Source organism: Scatophagus argus, chromosome 8 (genome assembly GCF_020382885.2).
Source record: "Scatophagus argus isolate fScaArg1 chromosome 8, fScaArg1.pri, whole genome shotgun sequence".
Lineage (NCBI taxonomy): Eukaryota > Metazoa > Chordata > Actinopteri > Scatophagidae > Scatophagus > Scatophagus argus.
The window spans coordinates 4,475,277-4,500,120 of NC_058500.1; the positions used below are offsets into that span (position 1 = coordinate 4,475,277).

At 41.8% G+C, this 24,844-nt stretch overlaps 1 protein-coding gene across 1 annotated transcript; it reads right to left on the reverse strand.

Moving 5' to 3' along the window:
* Positions 1-5,509: 5,509 nt before the first annotated feature.
* Positions 5,510-24,844, reverse strand: si:dkey-261h17.1. Its single transcript, XM_046397255.1, has 8 exons — positions 24,581-24,844; positions 12,662-12,721; positions 12,274-12,542; positions 11,467-11,544; positions 9,545-9,656; positions 9,326-9,378; positions 8,942-9,088; positions 5,510-7,346 (listed from the first exon to the last, which is right to left on the reverse strand). Exons 1-8 carry the CDS (start codon positions 24,660-24,662, stop codon positions 7,155-7,157), a joined length of 993 nt encoding a protein of 330 aa, XP_046253211.1. The 5' UTR covers positions 24,663-24,844; the 3' UTR covers positions 5,510-7,154.

Sequence of the window (24,844 nt, forward strand, 5' to 3'; positions counted from 1 at the left end):
TAAATACATATATATATATAATTAAAAATTATTGCTTGAGAAAATAAATGGCATGATCGCACAGAGGACTTCTTATGGCCCAATTAAAGTAGTTGTAATATAGTTTCAAATATTGCTAGTGAACTACAACATTTATTATCACCACCAGGCATAGTTTTATTAACTTTCTTTGTAAAGTGCAGGCCTGGTGTTTGTCGCCATATGAGCAAGTAGCAGACGAGGAGATTTTCCTGTGCCTGACATATCAATGACATGTTAAGGATAAACAGAAATAAGCAGCCATTCATTTTATTTTCAGAAAAACACCACCAACACCAGTGTGAAAATGCCGTGAACACACCAACATGTGCCGGGTGACTGTGCTGAAAGTGATGTTAGGTTGTCTCACGGCTGCTCTCCAGGCCATTCGGCGTCTCCTCGTTAGCTCACAGATCCGACGTCCTCGGGTTTGCGTGCACGTAGGAAATGAGGAAAAAAACTCAGCCCATCGTTTGTTTTTACCGAAGCGATCATGTGAACGATTGTGTCAGTTAACGACACAGCACGTTTGCGTCATGTTTTAACGTGTTGAAACAAAACAACAGAACACAAGAGCAGCATCACTCACGCAGTCGCCATAAACACACTTTTCAGTTGCCCGCAAAGACCACAATGCACTGCGGTTTTCCCACTCCGTGACATCACCCTTTCCAGCCCGGGGCGGCACAGATGGACGTGTCGTGACCGCTTTCCGACAGGAGGGAGCAGTGCGCTAATTGCTCAAGAAGAGGCGTTGTTTTTGTGGTGAAAATAATCACAAAAGAGCAAGCTAGGCCGACAAAATCAACAGCCTCGGTCGTATACGGCAACAGAGCTCGATTTGACTGACGCGGGAATGTTCCCAGGTAGCCAATAGTAAGGCAAGGCGGCAGTTGCGCTGCATTATGGGACCTGTAGTTTGTGTGTTATCGGCGCTTCATATTGGCGGGCCATTAGTAACAATAATAATAGATCTATTTGAAATGAGCTCGCGGGCCGGATATAATTATACCTATACGTATATACGTATAATGTGGCCCGGATGTAGCTACATGCGCTAACAATTCCTTAAATGTAATCACATTTTGACTGAAATTTAGATAGATTGTAGTTTGTGTATATTCAATTTTGACAACAACAACTACTACTATATATTTATTTATATGCTACTTTTTCCAGAAGGAGATACTTTTGCCAACACAGGGCTTAAACCATGGGGTCTCTGCTTGGAGACCATGCCTCTGTGCAGATACATTCATACTCCCTGCAGAAATGAACTTGAACAGGTCCAAATACCATGGAAGTAGCTTCAACACATTTTCCAAGCAGCTTTAATATTACTCTTCAGATTACAGTTCTCATAATGCATATGAGAATAAACCCAACTGATTGCTTTTTACTTGTTTCTTATCACTTTGCTGCTTCGAGTTTGCCCCCAGTTTGCCCTTAAGGCCACAGCAGGGGGCATCCTAACCCAACAATAATCACATTCAAGCTTCAAGCTACCTCTGCATGCTTCACTCTGTCTGAAGTTTGGATTATTGCACTGAGGTACTGATGTAAATTCTTTGCAGAATGTTGTGCATTTACCTATCTCAAAGTTTGTGCATTTTAAATGAACACTTCAGTTTAGGTATGTAGAAGCTAATATAACACTTCTTGAACTGCCAGATAAATTAGACCTGTCTGTAGATTATTTTGTGTTATTGTGCAATTTGTCTGGAGTAACTAAGTCAGCTTTAGCAAATTATCATTAGTGTGGAATCAGCCGCCTGGTCTACAGTTTACTACAGGGTGTGATCTGCCTTCTGTGGACAGTTGCATCACTGGAAAAAAAGAGACAATGCCTTCCAGATTGTTTTCCTCAGCAGATGTTGGAAATAGACGACAGCACGGAGTAATGTGCAGGAAACAGACGGGATATCAATTCAAGTTCCCAGTGTTATTTGCTGTTTAGGTGTCTATGGAGACAAAATATGAGATCTGAGCTTTTCAATTTTCACTTTTTTTCATTCGTGTGTTTGTTGCCTTTACAATGAAACACAATCTCTTCATTATAAAATTGATTTTAACACTTATATTAAGGTTGATGAAAGTGGCTGATGACTCCACAAAAACAATGGATAGCATGTTTAAAAAGAGTTATTATAAAGTATAATGTCATACCACACATATGAGACAGACCACTCATGACAAAAAACTTGCAGTTTCTTAACAATGAAATAGTTTCATTGTGGCTTTTTATTAGGGCTAAAAGTTTAAACCGTCATTACACCAGAACCGATAAAAAACTGACTGACCTTTGACACGACTGTCTGATGGGACAGTTGCATGTAGGACGTGTCTGGTCACTCCCTCATGTGAGCACATTAGTCAGTGGGGCCCCGTATTTGTCTAACGGTGGGCTCCTCCCTTGATGTGGATCCCAGCTTTGAAACTGCATAGTACATTTCCCTTGATGCCTGTTTTTTTCAAAGCATGTGCAAGTATGTTAAGTCGTCATGTGTGTTGAATTTTGAGAGAAAGTTCATGTAAGTGTGGGTGAATACTTACTCTTGTTGACTGCTCATGTAAGAATATTCTGTGAAAAAATAATAAACAAAAACTTTCACTGCTGCCGAGATGTTAATACATAAATCATTTCATCAAGTTCAAGTGGAGTACACTCCTGAAACTAGTTGGTTAATTAGCTGAGGTGAAACAACTGGAGTTGTGTGAACGGATTTCAAGCCCCCTGGTTATGATTGGCATGTTATCCATTTTGAGCACAGTTCCCTTTGATGCTGTGCCTGATTCAGCCCGTGTAAAGTCATGCATTTCTTCTGTTGTTCCGCAGAGCACTTCACGAGTGTCCAGTGAAATTAGCTCTGACAACTGTTCTGTTTGCTCTCCTCCACAGTAACAGCACATTAACAGTTTTGTGCAGAAACTTCCTTTCACGGTGCGGATCTGAGTGTGCAACCACTTACTCATCTCCATCTGAAAACACTGAACAAGCGAACATAGATAGGACAGATAAGTTAGACAGATAGATAAGTTTTGAATGAAGTTAAATGAACTGCATGAATATTAACAGACACACTCAGTTACACACTACATGTTAAGGTAATGTTAGATAGCAACATTATGTTACGGTAGGCTAACTTCAATTGCTGTTGCTGTACATGATCATAACCACAATAATACAGTTTTGGTTTTTGTGTATATTATAGTCCTTATGCATTTAATTTAATACATCTTGTACCCTCTGCAATGCCCTCCCTTTGCTCTCATTCAGCATTTTTTTTAAAAAGTCCAGAAAGCACTACATACACTGGACTGTGGGCACCTTCCCAGTGCTGAGGATACACATGCATACTTTGTATATTTGTATGAAGGACTGAGTCCTTTGTAGACTTTGAAGACTCCTGGACATCAGTCAGCATCAACAGTCCTCTGGTGGCATTCAATGATGTAGCATCCTTGAGATCTGCTGTATCTCCTTTGTCAGACAGCTGTCATTGGACTCCCATCTTTATTTGATTTGAAAACACCAGACCACTCAGTGGACATAATGTTTCTTTTTTAATCCATCATTACAAAAGACCTATTGACTGTTAACCATTCATTTCAATGATCTGTGACCAGAATAATTTGTGCTCATACATAGGGAGCATAAATTGGTGCAATTAGATTGCAGGTTGCAGCCATAATGTCTTACATGCATATATATATATATATATATATATATATATATATATATATATATATATATATATATATATATATATATATATATATATTTGTTGTTGTTGCAGGTTTCCACTTTTAAAGTTGTGGCTAACATTTCAAATCTTTTATAATGCAGCAAAAAGGTTTTGCTGAACTCTTTTCCTAAAACTGCCTCCTGGCATTCCTGTCACCGTTTCATGAACCTGAAAGTTTATCAGTTTTTAATTTTCATCACAGGCTCACCCTGCAGACCACACCTCCTGACCCCAGGGTTGCAGTCTGTCTCCTGTGTGCTTTACCTCCCACCTTTCCATTCCACCCAATATTATCTTACCATCAATGAGTTTAGAAGGGGCGTGCTTTGGCACAGGGAAGGAAAACATGACGTATTTGGCAGCTGTGACTACGTTGAGGGGGGAGACACCCCACAATAAAAACAACCAGCTGAGTTTTGTTCGTAATCCCAGATTCCACAGCGCATACACTACTCTTGGCTGGATGGAGGAGTAAAGAGGTGGAGAAATTTAAAAGCTGGATGGGATGAAGAATGGGAGGGGAGCAGGCTGGATCTGGGGGACTTGTGTGACATTGAAGAAAAGCTTCGGAAGAGAACATGTGGTGCAATATACTGTAGGGATACAGGGGCCAGTGGATGGAAAATTCAAAGAGTTTGTTCGCCCAAATTACTGATAAAATGCAAAATGCATTCAAAACCATTTGATTACTCAGATAAAACCCCGGTTAGACCTGTGAGCAACACAGTCTCAGTCCAACTCATATCCATTGTACTGGGCTGGCGGCAGAAACCCCAGAGAGGCAAATCAAACTATCTGCACAGAAAGATACTGTTAGCAGTAAGTGAGAGGAAATGGATTTGTTTTGCATGTATGTCATTTTAGTGAACCTTGCCTTTAATTTTAAAGAAAGGAAAGCCTGAAGTATGCTGGCTTCTGTAATCTAAGCACTGTGTGTAAAAGGTCAACTGTGCTGCAAATAACAGACATGTCTGAGTGTATATACATACAGAAATGTCCACATCCTCTGGGATTTACACCTTTTAAATTAACATCGTACAGCAGTTGGCACCTCTGTAGCTGACCACATTTGACCCCGTGTATTTATATATGTGGTGTGTGCTTTTTGTGATGCTGTGGCATATTATGGCAACTGGACTGTTCTACAGGACTGCTCAGTGGCCTTGAGGAAATATTTTCCTGTTGGGGTGAGGGAGTGGACGAGGAGGGTCGGAATTCACGCAGGGATTGACCTTGTGACGAAAGGAGGATGTGAGCGGGAAATTAAGCAGTCACACAGTCACATAAAACGGATGGTGACGGAAAATGAACTTCAAATCTGTATGTGAACATGATGGATCGTGAGCTGTCTCTGACACGGTGCTCATGAACACGTCCTGATTAAAGACAGCTGTTGGATGTTTTCGCTGCCACACCCAAACTGTGCGAGACAGAACAGTGTGATGTCATTACTACTGCTTATGCAAACCAGCTGTGCAACCTTATGGGCTGCATGGGATTTAAATTCAGTTTGTGTAGGAGCACCAGATGTACTGTATGTGCACGTTTCTGTGATAAAAACACTGTTTGTCCCCTACACTATATAGACAAAACAATTGGGACAAATGACCATTACACCAAGAGGGACTTCAATGACATTGCATACTAAACAAGATGCCCAATAAAGAAGAGTCTGAATGCTTTTGTCAACATAGTGTACCACTCACTCCCATGATTTCATTTTAAATAAAATCAGGCTGAAAATGTGACTTTTTACATTTTATTTTTTCATGTTAAATCCAATTTAAACACAAGGTCTTAAGCATATGAAACGGTCACATTGGAATGTTAGCAATGAAATGAAAAGAAAATTGAGTGAAAGGAGAGGTCAGTGCGAGACATCCCATTTATATATCAAAAATGTTTCTTTCTTCCAGTTCAAATAAAAAAAATTGCAATTCCTTTTACTGCTTTTTAGTTAAAAAAATGTTTTGAACGACTAGATGCTTTTTTCTAACAAAGTCCTTGAACATATTTCTTTACCATGTCTGACCCAAATCACAATTTGTACAACACAATTTAGTACAACATGAGCTATGAAATGAAATTCTTTGGCACATAGAGGGACGTAAGAAGTGTGGGATACACACAATAAAATAAGGCACCACACTATACATACTGTTCAATAGAATGCTGTTAATAAAAAGAGCATATACAGTATATTGAAAAGAGAATAACACTGACAACTGGATGGCCAGAGCTGACAGTAAGAAGCTCTGTGTCTGAGGCCTTTATGAGTCTGTTGGCACACTGTTGGTCTCATCATTTTCAGCAGCGACTATGAAGCCACTGCAAAGAGTCCTGTTGGCTTTGTGATTGATTTCACCACCGTCTGCAGTGACAGATTGTAGAATTCCCTGCGGCTGCACCTCAGCCAGAAAATGGCGTGATTAAAACTTCAATACTCCTTCCTCCTCACCAGCTGCATCTCGGCGAGCCATCACTTTGTCATCTCATTTTACAAAATTGTACACTTTTCATGGCTAGAGTCACGTGCACACTCATACTCACATCAAAATCAAAATCTGCCATCAACCACGCATACATGCAGTAAGCAAACTTGGATGCATGTATGGATATGCATACAGTCCCTGCACAAGAACAGGTGCAGGTACACCTTAACACACGCATGCAGGATTTGGCAAGAGACAGTCACATAGACACATTCACACAGCCACTGATCAATAGTCAGACAAACAAGATCAGAGCCCAGTTGAGTTTCTCTCTGAGAAGTTTGTAAACAGGTTTCAAGGCAGTGTGATTTATTTCCTCTTTGTCTGTCATGGCTTTACAATAAACCGAGAAACACTTTTATTATGGACTTGTGCTGTATTTACAGCTGGTGGCTTGGTGGGAGCTTTAAACCTGATGACATGCAGAGACTCTGCTGTGTGTGTGTTGACAGCACATGGCTGTGACTTCAGAGGCCGCAGTCATCATGGGAACCGGTGCTGGTTAAGGCTAAAATACACTCTCTTCCCACCCAGAACTGCCCGTCTCCTGTCTCTCATTCCCAGCCAAACTGCCGACAACACCCCATGGACTGAGTCTTCGTCATCATTGTCATCAGTCACCGTCGCCACCATCGTCATCAGACTAGTTTTCTGTTTATTGAGGCACACAGCCAAAGGAGGAGGCAAAAGGGCTGTGACAAGAGGAGCGTTGGACATTGTTCCTGTTCCTGATGTCCACTTTGCTGTGGACTTTCAGTGGTTGGGCAGAAGTGGAATCAGAAAGGGAGTTTGCAAAGGCATGTTTGTGTGTGTGTGTATGTGTGTGTGCGTGTGTGTGTGTGTGTGTGTCTGTGTTTGTGGGGGTAGGTCCTGGGGCTGCAATTATTTGTAGACTATTTCACATCTCGGTGTCTGCTGTCTTGGTGGTGGAGTGGCCGTTGGTGGGTGGAGGGGGTTGGGTCTTGGCAGCCTCGGGAGACTCTCCATTTACACTAGGCTTCTCCTGGGTTTCTGGAGGGGGGTTGAGGGGGGCCACAGATACAAGAGTGTTCCCCTGGTTCTCCTGGTCTACTGGATAGGCCTCCTCTGCCTGCAAACACAGCAATCAGCAAATCAACATCATGGAAAAGCTGAGAGAAGCTGTGGAGCAGGTGTCCCCTCATTTTTACGTATGGAAAGCAAGTTAAGCAGTTTGAGAAAATGTGCACATCTGCACACATTTTTAAACTGCATGAATGTGTACATTATGTGTGTGAATGTGTGTTAAAGGCTCTAACACCAACAACATAGCAGTCATAATGGCCTTTCCCTTGTTTCCCCATTATACCCGACTGAGTATATCAAAAAGTAGAACAGCTTCATTGTACTCATATATGTTGTTGGATAAAATTAACAAATCTGAAGAGGATTGAAAAGAAGCTTTTGATTTGGTTATTTTGATTTGGTTTGACACAGTTCTGCCATGCGGAAAAACACACATATGTACATAGATGCATCCACGAAGTGCAAAACCCCTCCACTATCGCCTATAAACACACAAACACACCCTCTGATGTGGTTTCTATCATGTGATACAGCTGTGTCTGGCTAGTAGATGAAACAGTGAGCTCTGCAGATGAATGAGGCAGCAGAGAGCAGGGCGTGGGTCTTTGAATAACACACGCTCTCCCTGTGTTTTCTCTGTGATAGCTGGCCAGGAACATTCCCTAATTAAAACACTGGCAGCAATTGATTCCGAAGGAAGAAACCATACCATTTGGATTTCAGATGAAGTGAAACATGAACTTTGCCCTAGAAAGTCTCAGCATAGCATTACTGAATCTATAATGAGGGATGTGTTTGCAGAAAACCAGCAAACATTTTGAGAAAAAATGATATGAGAAAGCCTCCAGGTAAGGCCGCTGTTAAAAACTAAATAATAGGAACCACTTCAAGTGAGCCAACTGAAAGAATTGCAAACACTGATTAAACATTATGCACTGTCTGCAGTGGACATCTGCTTGATGAATTGCTGAATGATCACAGGCAACTCACGTAGCACCAGCATGACCATGGAAACAAGAAAGCATGTAAATGAGGTCTGCAGGGGCAACATACAGACAGAATACTGAACATACAATATGACATAAGTATTGGGACATCTGAACATTTTACCAAAAGTGCCTTTCATGACGAAGCATTCTTAACACATAGACAGCTTTGCATTTATATCAGCCTCCACTCTTCTGGGAAGGCTTTCTGTGGGAATTTTTGCCCATTCATACAGCAGAGCATTTTTGAGGTCAGAAACTGATGTTGGACCAAAAGCTCTGGCTCACAATCTCCGTTCCAGTTCATCCCAAAGGTGTTGGATGGGGTTGAGGTCAGGACTCTGTGTGGGCCAGTCAAGTTCTTCCACACCAAACTCATCCAGCCATGTCTTTATGGAGCTTTGCTTTGTGCACTGGGGCACAGTCATGCTGGAATAGAAAAGGGCCTTCAACAAACTGTTGGAAGCATAGCATTGTCCAAAATGTCTTGGTATGCTGAAGCATTAAGACTTCCCTTCACCAGAAGTCAGGGGTCGAGCCCAAACTCTGAAACACAGCCCCATACCACACCTGAATTCAACAATAAAGAGGTGTGTCCCAATACTTTTGTCTATACAGTGTACACTCTTAACAGAAAGTGTGAACGTGTGCTTACCAGTCTCACTCCCTTGGTGTCAGACTTGCGCTGGCATTTGAAATAAGCTACAGTGATTCCAAGGGCAGCAATCAGACCTGAGACCAGTACTCCCACAAATACAGCAGAACCTGATGATGATGGGGTCTCAGTCTTTGCCACACCCAGCTGCAAACAATTTGAAGATACATGGTTGTGGTCATAAGAATACATGTGTGAGTGAATTTGACACAAGATCATTAAAAGAAAAGAGATGTCTGTGCTGAGTCATCTCTAGGTCTGTCATGACAATCAAAAAAATGAATTTTTATTTTATAGCATATATCTTGTTGACTGTATGGACATAAGCTTTGATTTTTAAATACAAGCTGACAAAACAATAGGTTGAATGTAGTGCTTTCCTACCTTGTCTTTCAATTGTTCACCCTGAAGTGTTTCAGCCAAGGTACTCAACTTAGCTGTAGTAAGGAATAAGAGAAATATATCAGCACTTCATTTATTATGTCTATTTAATATTTTGGTGCCACAAACACTACACAAAAATGGATTATAACCTTAAGTGTCACAAATAAATAAAACTGTGCATATATAAGTTGGTATTTGGGGGAGGTTGTCAATACCCACCATCATCACTGGCCACCAGGGCTGTCTTGCCATTCTGAAAGATTCTTAGACCACACTTTTCCGTCTCACACCAGCCTGCAGCATTTTCCTGAATAATGGCTCGAGTTGCCTCCTGTGAGAAAAGATGAATGTCAAAAGTACAGTGCATACTTGCATTGTAATTCGAGAAAGTAACACGTTTACACATTTCATGACATCACAATAACAGTTTCATCAGGCATATTTTAAAAATGATGAATTCTCTGTTTGAAATCAAACGTGAACTTGACTCAAAACAGCTTTAATGAATTTAGCATTTTAGTGTACAGCTTCTTACATACACATTTTTCCTCCTTTGGGTGATCATTCAGGCCAACAATCAGATGTGTGTTCCTGAATGTTCCCCACTGACCATCAGTGCATGCAGGCCCGCGTGTGTGTAATGGAGACAAAATGCAGTGGGGTGGAAAACTCGCTGACCACACCTTCCTTTTCCCACCTTAACCCTGAACTATGATGTCACCTCATTGCACAACTTCAGGCTTTACAACTTGGGAGCACTCTTCATTTTCTGTAATGTGATGCAGGCGGCTCTCAGTGTTCCCAGAAGGCCACTGTGAGAGAACCCTGAATCCTCAGTTAGTTGGGAGTGGGCGCCCACAGCTGTGCTTTGTGGTAACACCCAGATCTGCGAAGCTGATCACAGTATCACTCCAGTGGAACATATTTTCTTCTCCATCTGTCTCTCCATCTGTGACAAGTGCACCCTTTCAAAAAGCAACATTTTTAATTCTTAATAATATTCAGACATTGACCTCTGGACTTCAGATGAGCTGCTGTAGGTTTGCAGTTGAGTCAACACATTTTAGACTGTGCTTCTTAGACTTATGACGTGGGTATTTGCAGAGGTGTGAGAAAGACCTGTCTTGTTTTCCACTACACTTTTGAGCATTGTTGCTTGATTATTTTTTTTCCCCTTGATTCAGGCTGCTCCTTTATCAAGGTCTTTCATACCACTCACTCACACTTGCCTGAAGAGAATAACCTTGTGTCTTTTTTCTTCCACATGCATTTTGAACTAATCATCATTTGGCTAAGGCTTCTGGCACTGTAGTCCATGTTTAGTTTCAGGTTAAGTCGGACAGATGAATTCTGCAGATGGTCTTGGCTCTGTGGATGATACAGTAATGACCCAAATAGGAGCTATGTGAACTGGGATCTGACCTGCTGCTTTGGCTCTGTCCACCCTGACTGGCATACTGTATGATGTAACAGCGAGTTCTGTTTGAACATCACATGCCTCCTGTGCTGTCACACTTTATTTGTATAACGGTTTCTGAATTTTGGAGTGTTTTGTGAGGCGTCTGATGGGGGGAAAAAAGAGAAAAACACCTCTGTGTGTATTAATCAGAAAATGAAGCCACACCCTTAGTATTCCTCCTTTTGTTTTAAGGACCCCAGAGCAATAGAAGAAACATCATCCCTCCTCTTCATTTGTCTCTCTCCAGGAAGATAATCTGGAGATTTACAATGCCTGAGGAATGTCTGAGAAAAGATCTTCCTTTATCGGGGCCATATTTCCAACTGTAGGTCTTTAAAACACATTGATCTTCCTCCTCTAATGTTGAGTAAGCCACATCCTCTGGAGCCAAGGTGTAGGGGCCCAGATACAGGTCTTGGTAAGAGGATTGTGTCACCAGAAGGCAACTGTGCTCGGTTTGCTTGTCTCATTTCGCTGTGGTCTTAAATGCTGCATGCCAAAATGTCAAGTGTTGGCAGTCTGATAATGCCTGTGGTTGGCAGGATGGAGAAGTGAGCTGAAAATTCAATGACACAAATGTGGAGGCAGGATGCATCTTTTGGTGGTGGTGGTGGACTGATATGAGAATAGTCTACTTTTACAGTCATATTGTGAGATATAAGAGAGATTAACTCATACTCACACAATCAGCTGTCGCCACCTCAACTTTAACAGCATTACTTTTTGAGATGTCGTTTGCTCCAACACACTTCACCTCAGGCTGTGCAGAGAGGAAGCCAAGACAGATAGAGAAATACACATATGAGTAGAAATACAACCTCAATCATCTGTTGCAAATATATCGTCCTTCAACATATCAGTCGTATAGTTTAATTGAAATTGTTGCAGAGAATGTCAGGCCAGCAATACAAATCACATATATACTGTAAATGTTTAAGATATTTTGGTCTTGCCCTTTCCTGGCTTCTAACGGGTAGAATATCCATCAGATTTTAGAGGAGGTATTTAGAACCAGCTTTTATATTCACTGTTCTGAAGTATCCCTGGAAAAGACAAACTCCAAATTTTGCATGTAAAAAGGGCATAACTTATAAGTGGTTAAATCCCAAAACTTACTTGATTTTGGATTGGAGAGATATAAAATATATGCAACGGAGAAACTGAGATGTTTCCTCAGAGTACAAGTTAAATTTACCAAAAATACAGTCAAGGCAGACTGAATTTATTGGACTCAAAAGGCAAGACTTCATGTGAATTTGTCTTTATTTGTGATCCAGCTGGTCAAAGTGTGACTTGGAGACTGTAAAGTAAAAGATTCCCTTGGGTAATAGAGAAGCATGTCAAATATCAGTTAAAATGAAGAGTGACATGTGTAGTCTTCATTTGGTTTGAGTGATTTGACGCTGAAAGCAACTAACTAACTTCAGATAATGAAAAGTAAAAAAAATAAGGGAAACACCATCTGAACACAGAGTAGGCAGGTACTCACCACCACTAATTGAACAACGTGAGTGTCAGCTGTGAACACGGGTGTTAAATCCACACCACGTGCAACAACGGGGGCAGCAGTGGTCCCTGCTGTATTTGAGGTGGCTTCATCCTGGTTATCAGGATTGACTGCAGTGGTCATGATGGTGGCCAGGACCGAGTCGTCTCCAGGAGTAGCAGAAGCAGCAGATTCACCACCGACAGCCGTGGGATTGGCATCTACGTTTGGGGCAGCAGAGACATCTGGAACTCTAGTGGAGCCAGGACCATCTGTCACCAAGAGCACAATCCAAGGACAACGTTTGTCATTATAGCATGATCGCCTGCTTTACAAGTGGATGAACTTCTCAGACGTGAAAGTCTCACTGCACGTTTATCAAGGCTCCTACCAGCTGGATCAGCTGCGAGTGCATCTGTTGTAGCCCCCTCATCTTGACACCTCACATCATCTGCAAGGAAGGGAGAATATGTGAGACATACTGAGAGTCAGCAACTTAAACATTTTGTCTTTAGTCTGATGAATCGATCCACTTTGATGCCTGCAGGAACTAGAGCTTTTTCTCCAAATATTACATCTTGTAGTAAAATTCTGACCCTGTGGGCCCACCATCAGACAAAAGTAGAACAAAGGTACCCCCCAAACAGTGCAAGTGGAGGAAGTATAATTTGAAGGGGAAAAAGAGAAGATGCTTATGGCTGTGGAATCTCTCTCTAGCACATGAATGTTTTTGTGAATGAGGTCAGGGCCAAGGTTTAGTTTGAACAGCTTGGCCTAGTGATCGAACCTCATGCCCAACCCAACAATGCCAAACCTATTTGGCGTGTGTTCTGAGGGCCTCTCTCTAATTAGTATTCACATGTGGGCTAGTTCTCACTGTCTGCAGCCTATGCAAATAAACAGCTCAGGCAAAAGGTCGTGGCCTCCTGACTACACATCCATCCTCTGGGAGAGATCCTGTTTCTGTAAAAATCTTGGGATTAAGTTGGGTGGTGCTAGGACCTTTATGACATGGACAAAGGTTTAGAAAAGTAATAGACTTTCCAGGTGCGGTTTTTCTAGGCAAATGAAGTTAAAGGCTTCCGTAGTTTTTCGTAGTCCAATTTCAAATAAATATTGTGACAGGTAAATATGTGTTGATTTAGCCAACTAGATAATGTTTTTAGACTGCCAATTTCAATTACAAGGCAAGCAATTTGACCTGTCTTTTCACACCAATGCACAGATACACAGAACTCTTTCAAGCACAGCTGAGCCCATCACCCCTTCACCACAGCCACAGATAAAAAGAAATAATTGAGTAGCATTGGAATTGTGTTTAGGCCTAATCAGGGATCTGGCCTACCAAAAAGAGACAACTCATTTCCATGTAGGAATTAGAGGTCGACAAGCACTACAGCAGTTTAATCCAATTCATCTTGCATCATCATGTCTAAACTCTCCTCTCTGCATGGAAAGAAACCAATATAGCGTGTAAACAGTTTAACATCTAACCAAAACTATGCTGCAATCATGGGGAGATTTGTTTGGTTCACCACTACTATTATTTAGTTTATCACAAGATATATTTATATAAATGAGGTGGATTTAGATGTTTAGTGTGTGTTTGCAATCCTATAAACACAACTGACTTTAACACCCTGGAATAAGTTCCAAAGTCCTTGAAAAAGGTAGTGTCTCCAGGATCTAATGTGTCCAACATTGTAGACCAGGCTCTGAAATATGTGTTTCCCTCCTTCAGTGTGTTTATCTCAACCGTGGTATCAACTCACTGAACATTGTCCAAAACTGGCCATGTGCTGCTTTTTAACTGGTGTAACTGGGCAGAAATTCTAATGTTTTAACTGTGCTATTAGTGTGTAGTGCTAATTGCCTTCAGGTTGAGCCGCTCTGTTTAACAGAGCAATAATGCAGGACAAAAATGTTTAGCCTCCACACCGTTGATTTAAGCTAACACATCAGTTTATACCTCACAGGTATAAAGATTTTATGAGGACAAAAGATCATTTATGAAATGCTTTTAAAGCACTTCACGGTGCAACAAGTGTTGACTGGATTAAGCATGAGAATTTGCATATGCTTCCTCAGTGTAAATCATTGTACTAATACGTTCTCTCGTTTAAACACACACAACATGCACAGACATGGCACACAATTATATACAATTATGTACATACACACATCCAGATTCACATGGAAAGACACATACATCAGCATAAATGTGCTCACTTTAAACTGTCTCAAGCTAAAACTCATTGTCTCAGTAGTTTATACATTAACGGTCCACCAGTCTGGACACAGACACTTCAGACGCCGTGTTTCCAACCAGGGCCCTCAGCATCGGCATGAAGCCTCAGGACCTCCAGTCTCAACACAAACACGGAGTAACATACATAACACTCCTACTCCATAAACACAACCTTGGTCTCTCTCCAGAGAGTTTTTAATGGGCTCGAAAGATCACAAGGCCAAGGTTTCAAGACTATGTAACCTCTGGGTTCAGTCCTGCTCTTTGCTACTCTCCTCACTACTGAACAACATCAAGTGGGTTTCTTTCCTGTGCTTTCTGCCTGGGTGTTCCAGTCTTTGATGTGGTCTGTAGTGTGCAGCCATGCCAAATGTAAAGAACTAAATCACGGGATTAAGTGGAGATACAACATGGACGACGAGTGACAGTTTGCATGCTGCATTTTGTTTTTTGTTTTGTTTTGGGGTTTTTTTTGATTGTGGTTAGACAATTCAAGAGCAATTAAAAGGCAGGACAGATGTAAATATTTCATCAGCAAATGAGAAAGGTGGTTTGGCGGATGCTTCAAGTGCCTTAAAGGACCATGCCTGCTTACAAATTAGCCTCTGGTAAATGCTTTGCTCTGTCCGTAAAAATTTACACCATCACGGCTTTTAGTGTTCACATGCTATTGGAATGTTTTGACTGAGTTGTTGGTCTGTTTTCTGACCCAACTGTACTTCACTTTAAACACCAAGGGGAATACACCAAGAGACTCTTAAAGTCAGTTACTCTCTAAACATATAAAACATCAGTAGCATAAATAAAGCAATCTTAATCCCTTGGAGGATTGTCGAGAATTTTACAACTGACTGTAGTGGATTATATATGGAGAAATGGATTAAGAAAGGCCTCTGCTGAACTGACAACCATGCACTAAACATCATCGCTTACAGCTTGGATCCCAGGGTGTAATCCACACTGAAAATAAATCAAATTACAGGCCTGAAATCAACAGAAATGCATAAATATGTTCCGTGGTGCTCGACCCCTGTTTGGACGGATGCACGCATGAGGGGCAGTGATGAGATTTGTTTGTTTGCTCATTCGAGGGTTCCACGGTTTAGCTCTGTCAGGTAGTGAATCTCTGACTCACCATCAGTTCATATACTGAAGGAAAAACTCCCCTTTAAACACTTTTAATATACAGAGTGAATATACAGAGGCAAGACGAGGGAAAAGACACACCGTGCGACTTTAACTTTGGGTGTTTGTTAGTTTGAAATCTAGGTGCAGATCCAGTCCAGGAGCAAGCAACATCAGCGTTCCACACTTGTTTCTATAGTCCTCAATAGCTGCTTTCTCGTCTCAAGTCTCTTAAAGCCAGAGAGCTACTGTAGGTTTTGGGGTTCCACACGGAAAGAAAATATATGAACGTATATGTTTTTACATGTTTGCGCCACATATATTTTCCAACATATATGCACATATTTGAAATTGTCCCCCTACATATGTCTCTCAACTATATGTATATATATATGCTATATATGTACACATATGCTGTACATATATATGCTATAATGCTGCTCTGCTGTTGCATCATGTACATCCATCCATTGAGTCTGATGAGCTGGAAGAGTAAGCTTCCATTTTCAGGAGACTGAATAAGATACAGACATTAGGTCGATTATTTAATCTTACTTCCTGTTACAGATATGAAATGTAGTTGAAAGCTCCAAAAATGCAGTAATTGTACCTTTAAATCTGTTGTGTTATGCATAGCGTTTTCAAGGTCTAGAATGAACGTCCTTACTGAACAACATACTTCTGTTTTGTCAACCATATGAGGATATTTTTTAAAATGTTCTTTATCACACACTGGTGGGAACATATGACAACACTACGATCTTAGGTTGCATAAAATATTCTAAAGTCCACTTACTGTAATGAACTCATTTTGTTAGGCCGTTTTCTGAAGGTAAACAGCGGCCAGCGGCATGGAGACACCAGGATCAGCTGAGCTCCTTGGCTTTGCTTCCACGTCGGAAATGAGAAAAATCTTCGGTTTTTACCGAAGCGATCACGTGAACGATTGTGTCAGTTAACGACACAGCACGTTTGCACCGCGTTTTAACTTGTTTAAACAAAACAACAGAACACAAGAGCAGCGTCACGCATGCAGTCCGCAAAGCCCACAATGCATTGCGGTTTTCCCACTCCGGTACGTCACACTTGCGAGCCCTATAGCCTTCTAAACCGGGTGTCTCGGTTCGGCTTTGTGAGTCGGTAGTTCGCCCGTCAATATGGATCGAGTTGATGATAGATGAACTGCTGCATGCAACCAAACAGTCAAAAGCTATTGTCTTATACAGTGAATTTTCCTCTACAAACCTCAATCTGCATTGAATTAAAATAAGTACAATCATAAATACGTTTTGTCAGAACATATATGCACATTACATCATTTCCAAATAAAGTGACATATAGGCATTATGTATGGCATATATGCAAAAAGTCAGACGCATATGAGCTATATACAGTACAAGGCATTGTGTATGACATATATGCACCTGACTGTGGCATATATGTGTATATATATATAAGTCATATATGATACATATATTTCCTATATACATGCATATATATGACCCTAAATATGGCATACATACAACATATATTCAGCCTATATTTGGATATATGTTCATATATTTCCTTTCCGTGTGGGACGTGGCCAGTGGTCACAAAAATAAAGCTTCTTACATCTATGATTCTACGATTGTCCGACTGCTCGTGTTTCTTACCATCCTGGACTCGTTCTTAAAGATGCTGTGGTGTTCTGGGACCTCAGAGAAGACTGTATTATCTCAACCAACAGTACTTGTGACCAGAGCCACAAAACCAAGGTTGTAAATCATAGTTTTCAGTATGGCACCATTTCCCTTTCTGCAAGGGTGTTTAGCCTGGTGTTTGAGCTTACTAGTCTGTTTATTTACTGGTCTCTGCACTTATCCAGTTTCAGATCAGTAGGCTCACCTTCTGCTGGAAGCACCAGCACACTATGTGAGTGGGTAGTTCACTGCACACAGGGCTCAGCCGGCCTGCGTCGCAGACTGAGTGCGAGTGTATGTGCACTGAAGAAAGAGGGCAAGAAATTTTGTGCAGTATTTCTGGACACATACTCAGTCCCTCATCTGTCTCGGCCATTCCTACTCCCTCTCTGGAATGTATCAGCCAGCGTGAGTGCCATTATTTTATTTTTTATTTTTTTTACCCTTCCCGTTGGTCCAGCGCTCTGATTTAGGGTGGGGAAGAGCAAGGAAATTGCAGTAGAAGGACACGCTGTCACACATTGGACAGGCACAGTTAGAGTATGAGCAGGGGGACAGCAGCTGCAGTCTCTTTCGGGAGCTCCTTCCCTGCATGCATATGGGGTGTGCTGTCAGAGAGCTGGGAAGTCTCTGACGTCATGCATAAAGGGGACAAGCCTCAGCTCTAAATCTTGGGACTTGCATTCGACCTCCACCCAGACCGTAGAGACAACACCTTTGGCTGTCTTTACTTGTCACACCCTCCCATTACTTATCGATGTCCCCTGATTCCAGATGTCCGCAGAAGACCCTAACGTCCCCGCTCACTCTGTACTTTTCATGCTTTACTAGGAGAAATGCCACTTCGGTTTCAGACAGGAATTCAGTCAAGGAAATTCTGGGACTTAGAAATGCACAAGGAGGTCGGACTCACTCGGCTGCAAACCAAAAGGATGAAATAACTCTTAGACAGATTATTTTTATTGTTGATTAATCCCTGAGTGCTCTTTTAATTCACATTACAGTCCATTAATTATCCAAAGGAGAGGTAATGTCTGAACATGGTTTGTCTGAAACCCGGAGGTTTAACACTGAAGAAGAGGATGCAAATCCTCACATTTGAAAGTGCAGAGCCACTTAATGTTTGGCATTTGTATTTCACAAGTTATTTCTGATGATTCATTTGGATTTGGATCACCAGAAAATTAATCATTAGCAATAATTATTATTATAATTATTATTTGTGAAACACAAATTACTGCTGATGGTTAATTTTCTGGTGATCCAAATCCAAATCCTCAGGCCCTATGAAAAAATGAGAAGAGTACACCACTGTGTGTAGCAGAGGAAACCACATACAGTCGACACTACCACTACGTGCTACAGTGACAATTGGGAAGAAAATAACACCACTCGAGCCCCCGAACGTGAGAACTATTTTTGTTTCTGCACTGGCTGTTGGTGAAAGCCGACTTTTCCGTCCTGCCCACACCCCTGATGTTGTTAAACAAAACACAAGATAGTTTTGAAAAAAATTAAAAGGAATTAACAACCAGTTTGTGGAATGTTATCAATGCACGTCCCAGGACAGGATGCGGCTGTCACAGCACGCTGCACGCAGTGACCTCGTCAAACTGCTCGGGTCAACATGCTGTGGACTGCAGATAACACACTTTGGCTCTGGAATACAGCGTGTACCTTACATTACATCCTCACTAACTGTCATCATGGCTGTACTGCACAGAGACTGTGCCCTGCACTACAGTGGCTAGATGTGGCCGTTTGTTACATACTCTAATTAAAAAACATTCTTTCTTTTCTTCATGTGCAGTGATACAAGGATAGTGAGACCAAACCGAGCCCTTGAGGAGGATGAAAAGGTAACACTAGGCAGCTACTGACTATTGTTTTTATTCAACTCCTACTTTACTCATTAAAATAGTTTCAGCGGTGCAGTGAAACTTTAAACCTGTGTTTCCAAAACAGTCCATCCATTTTGTTAGTGGATTAGAAACTGGAAAGAGCAGCTGCTTTAAATAGCTAAAAGCAGCTAGCTGCTCTCCTCACTGTGTCGGGACCCGCACTGGGCTGCACCAGCAGATGTCCATGGACTGATTCCAGCTGCTGTTTTTACATGAACTGTGTGGGGAGAGGTTGTAAAAAGATACTGAAACCTATAGCCCTGAAAAATCTGGCTCTGATATGATTGAAACAAAGGAGCCAAAGTGGGAGAGCAATATTGAGATATACAGCAATAATCCGATAGCCTTTCAGATACGGCTAAATGCCGCAGGTTCATCTTTAGGAAGAAACTGTTCATATGTACAGTACAAACGGCTGAAGTGTTCAAACCTTCCAGAACAGCAAAAAGGGCACCGTCCCGTGTTTTCAATTAGGGAGGTTCAACGACATGCCTTTTTACTGAACATTAATTACCAGGAGCAATTATTCTGGCAGTCAAAAGGTCTCAGCCGACGCTCATTACGTGTTTTTACTCCCCTGGGGTAAACAGTACACCTTGGCCCCGCCTGGTTAACCAAGCTATACGCGCCTGTTGCTTTCTGCCGCTGTTTGGCTTCACTGTAGCCTCTGATCACTGAACTCTTGCTGAAGTTTAGTTTTGAGGCCGGCGTGAAAAGTCAGGGATCACACAAGAAACAGAGAAGTGCTTCCAAGTTCTTGCTTTGGATTTCACAGTATAATCTTGGGGCTGCTCATTAGCCAGACCTGGGGGTGATTTCGATGTGAGCAGTGATATCTGGAGTTTCTCTGCCTCAGTGGTGTTTTTACCGCCAATTTTGTGTGTGTGTGTGTGTGTGTGTGTGTGGGGGGGGGGTCCTTTTTTTTTTCTTCCTTTATGCTGTTAAAACCCAACAGCTGTAAAATTGCAGCAGGGTGCCAGGGGAACAAGGAACAATACGCTCACCAGAACAGCAGTAATTGGAAGAGGAAGATTTGAATGCTAACACAGCGTCTGCTTTTCATTAAGACTGTTTCACTGGGTAAATATTGTTGCTAGACGATCTATTACTCCAAGTCTACTCCTTTTCCCGGATGATCATTTAGCTAGTGGCAACACTGGCTTTGTTTTGTTATCATTAATATGTTTTCTTTGGAAAGAGTTGTCTTCAAATGAAGATAATTCAGAGAGAGAAAATCCATTGTAAAATGTCCTCCACTTGTTACTGTGATTGAGGGGTAGCAGAGGAAGTAGCAGAACGGACACTGATGACAGACGGTGCTTGTTAGAGCGTTTGAATGATTTCAGCTGCAGCCAGACCTGGCTCTCTCACATGAAGAAATCACTGAAGAAAACTGGCAGCGTGACAGAACACAGGCTCCGGGTTTAATTACATTGTGAGCTCACGTGGCTCCTCAGCCATAACTTTAGGCCCAAGTGGACACACACCCTAGCCTGACATAAGACCCCTATCTGCCAAGACTTATATAAAAGACCCACACCCTCCAGTAGATGACGTGAATCAAAAACATCACCATCACAACTTGGGACTGGAAGAACGCTGGTCAATAGCCGAGGGCCATGAGAAAGACCTGGCCCTCTTCTGCCCATGTTTACGTAAGCAAGGAGAAGCTGCTTTATGAGAAACAAAATTTTGTACGTTTGTGTGCAGGGACATAAGGATGCTTTGCAAATTCTTGTGTCTCTTCTTCCTTTGTTTTCAGTCAGTTTATGCCATCATCGAATGCCTCACATCATGTGCGCATCCACGAACACATGCACATCAAATTTGGAATCTCCCAACCACGAGTGAACGGTTTAATGTGGTGTATTCTAGAAGTAATTGTCACAGCTCATTTTGCTCTGCCTGAGGTCCTGACGTAGCAACAGAAACAGTCATTGTATATGACAAGCTGAAGCGAGCGGGACGAGATGTTTTTCCCCTCCTTCAGAGCAGGCTTAAAGCTTGGGTTTTCCCCCCTGAAATCTTGAGAGAGAGACAGCTTATAACACACTCCGAGAGGCATCGAATGACATCATCCAATTCTGCAGTCCATGCCCATTTCAGTGCTACATATTTGCGAGCCTGCATAACTACTGAATGATAGCCATGGGAAGTGGAAGCAGAAGCTAAGTATGTTTGCCAAGCAGTCAGCCTGATTGGCCTGCTTATATATGACAAGGACGTTTACTCCTATAAACACAGTTAAATCAAGTGCATCAAAGGCTCTCATCTTGTCTCTCTTTCCTCTCACCCTCCATCCACTCATTTTTCTACTCGTGTTGGCGCGAAACACTTTTTTCTAACCGACAAATCTAAACTAACTTGTCAGCTGCAAATGTTATTAACCGAGTTTTAGATAAACACTAGGCATGCGTGATGCTGGATTTTTGAGGATATCTGATATGTCATTATATCTCAACTCATTTTGGCCAACTGCCAATGCCGATATGTGCACAGATTTTTTTCCAACCAATTGCAGACCAGTTTCTCCTGTAGTGGAACTAATTTATTATTATGTCTACTCTTGTCACGATATCATATTGGCAGATGGAGGCATGCAATACTTTTCAGCTGTACTCAAGTACACTGATTCTCCACTACTTTTATTTGATAGCTTCAGCCACTAGCTCTTGCTTTACAGATTATGTCCTACATCATAACCAAATGAGCACATTTTTAGATGAATACATTTTGTCAGAATCAAAAACCCAACTTCCAGTGATTGGAAAAATAAAATACTGAATATCTGATCCAGTCATTGGGCATATTCACTCAGACCCTAGTACACATTTAAGTATATCTTTACTGTACTTTTACTTGTTCTTTTGATGCTTACCCTTTAACATCAGATACTTTAAGGCTTGCAATCAAGTACTATTCACATGGGTGACTCACTTTTACCAAAGCAATATCTTAGCACAGTATCTTTACTTTTACTCAAGTATGACTTTTGGGTACTTTTTACATCAATGGTCAGCCAATAACAATGAGATGTCAATATTATCATGCATCTCCAACATACATGCTTCGGATCATTGGCTCTTTTCATTGACTGTAGCTATAGCATCCTACAGTATGCCATCTATATATTATATAGTATGTCAATATATGTTCTGCCAAGCTAATACTGTGAAAGCATGTTTTTTAAGGCAGACCGACGATCAGCTGCCTCAGACACTGACATCATAGCCAATCGAATCTGCAACAGAATCTGATACAGCATTGATTAAACCTCCTGACTCACAATGTTTACACACTGGGAAAAAGGCACAGTGAGACAGGGGCAGTGCAGTGCTTTGTAAGGACAGAGTGACTTGACAAAGAGTCTTCTTTATGAAGACCAGACAGCCATAATGGAACATGAAGCATTGAAATTGTTTGTGTCTTTGAATGAATATCAACACCATCCGAGCCCTCATATATCTCATATATCACTCCAGCCACATGGTCCTATACTCTGAAAAGCATCAATAAGGAGGCAGATTGTCTCTTGTCACTTGGCTTGTGATGTAAAATGCATTAAAACAAAAACAGAAATAGCCACACAAGCATGCAGCTCATTAATACGGAACAACAGAACTGGGAAGATGTAAACTCAATAACCCATTGCATATATCTGAGTGAGAGGTTTATCAATCTCTCTTTTTTTAAAAATTAGTCTTTTTGGTCTTTTACTCATATAGAACAGCTGAAGATATGACAGGAAAGGAGGGCAGAGAGTGGGAATGACACACAGCAAATGAGCCACAGGCAGGAGTCAAACCTGTGGCCACTGCAGAGGACAGACAGCCTCAGGATGTGGATCACACACTCTACCAACTGAGCTACAGGGGCACCTGAGGCGTTTCATTCTTCTTCTTCTTTTTCTTTCTTTCTTTATTTTTTGGAGCCACATGTGACCACGCCTTTGCAAATTCACGCCACAATGTCAGTCGGACACAAACGTCAACCAAGTAGCAGGTCTGTGTGATCAGAGGACTGCTGTTGGATGTGGTAAAGAATGAGGACGGCTCAGAAGACAACACCCTTGTGATATTATTAAAGTTAAAATCAGAAGTTGTCTGCTAAAACCTAAAACAGAGACAAGATGTTTTTCAGACACATCAATCAAAAACATCAAAGGGTGGCTGGCAATATACAAAAATGGCAATAAAATGGCAAAAGGCATTCAACAGAAATAATAAACAAACAAAAAAAATACACAGTGGATTATGAGTTGTCTCTTGAAATGCTGCTCCTGTATTGTGGCTTTAATTTCTTGGTGGGGAGTGCCCACAGTAATTAGATTTCCATGTCAATCTAATTACCATCTGTTAAGCTGCTGATGCACACAGTGTGTGGTGTGCCATTTTTACTGTGCAAACGATGAACATGTTCCGCCATCTCATGATCTTTTCCCTTTTAAAGTAAACCCTTGGTTATTTTCATCAGTCTGGGATACTCCTCCTAGTGCTTCCCAAGGCCGCTCCAAACATTCACTGCCCCTGTGCCCATAGATGGGGCCTGATGGTCTGCAGAAGTCGTTACATTGGGCTGAAGTAGAACTAGTCCTGCTTTACAACCATCAAGGCAGCAACACCATCCAAGCCATACATCACCCTGCAATTAGCATCAGGCCTCAGACTGATCTGGAGTGGACTGCCCATCTAGTCCACACACACATCCATGCACACACACACACACACACACACACACACACACACACACACACACACACACACACACACACACTCTTATTGCCTACATATCTGCAGGGAACACAGTCGAACTATTTTTGCTCTCTGCATGTGTTACGTGGTCACACAAGCCCCTCACATGCACACTCATATGTGTATGAAATATCTTTATAACTCACTGCAGTCACAGTCAGGCATACAGATGCTACACACATTCAAACGCACATTAGCTCCAACTAGAAGCCCTGCAGGGTGTAGAACATAATTATTCTCAACTGCAGCTTTCCATAGCTGAGCAGACCCTTTGTGTCTGCAGCCGCCCAACCGCCAACCATGCCGCTTTGCGTCTGTGTGCGACCTCATGGTAAGCAAACCCCCCAGCTAGTTTGTAAACAGCCACGGTTCATGTAAACATACTGATGTACAAATTTTGCCTACTGTAATGTTAGAGACTCGTGGAGATATAAACAAAGGAATGGCAAAAATGTTCAGTGCTACACATAACACATGGTTCTGTGGGGACAGATAACTTTAAAAGAAGAGAGACAACAATATATGGAGTTTTTCAAAGCTACAAAAGAAAATGCCATCATACTGTTCTACTATACTACTACTGTATTCGGTAAGAGTACTCACTGCTGAGCAATAGAGCGCAGAGCAGCAGAAGTCCAGCCATCCTCCTCCAGAGCCCATTCATTCTCCACATGGATGCAGCCATCCTCTCAGGTCAGACTCAGCAAGCCGGTGGGACTGTGTGTGTGAGAGCAACAAAAAAAGTGTGGAAAGTGATAATGAGTGAGTGTGTGAGGGCTGGGGGAGTTGGGAGTTTCCTGTGAGGTCTAAGTGAGCTGGACAGACAAGCAGGATAAAGCCTGGCTTGTGTTCTGTTGCTCTTTATAT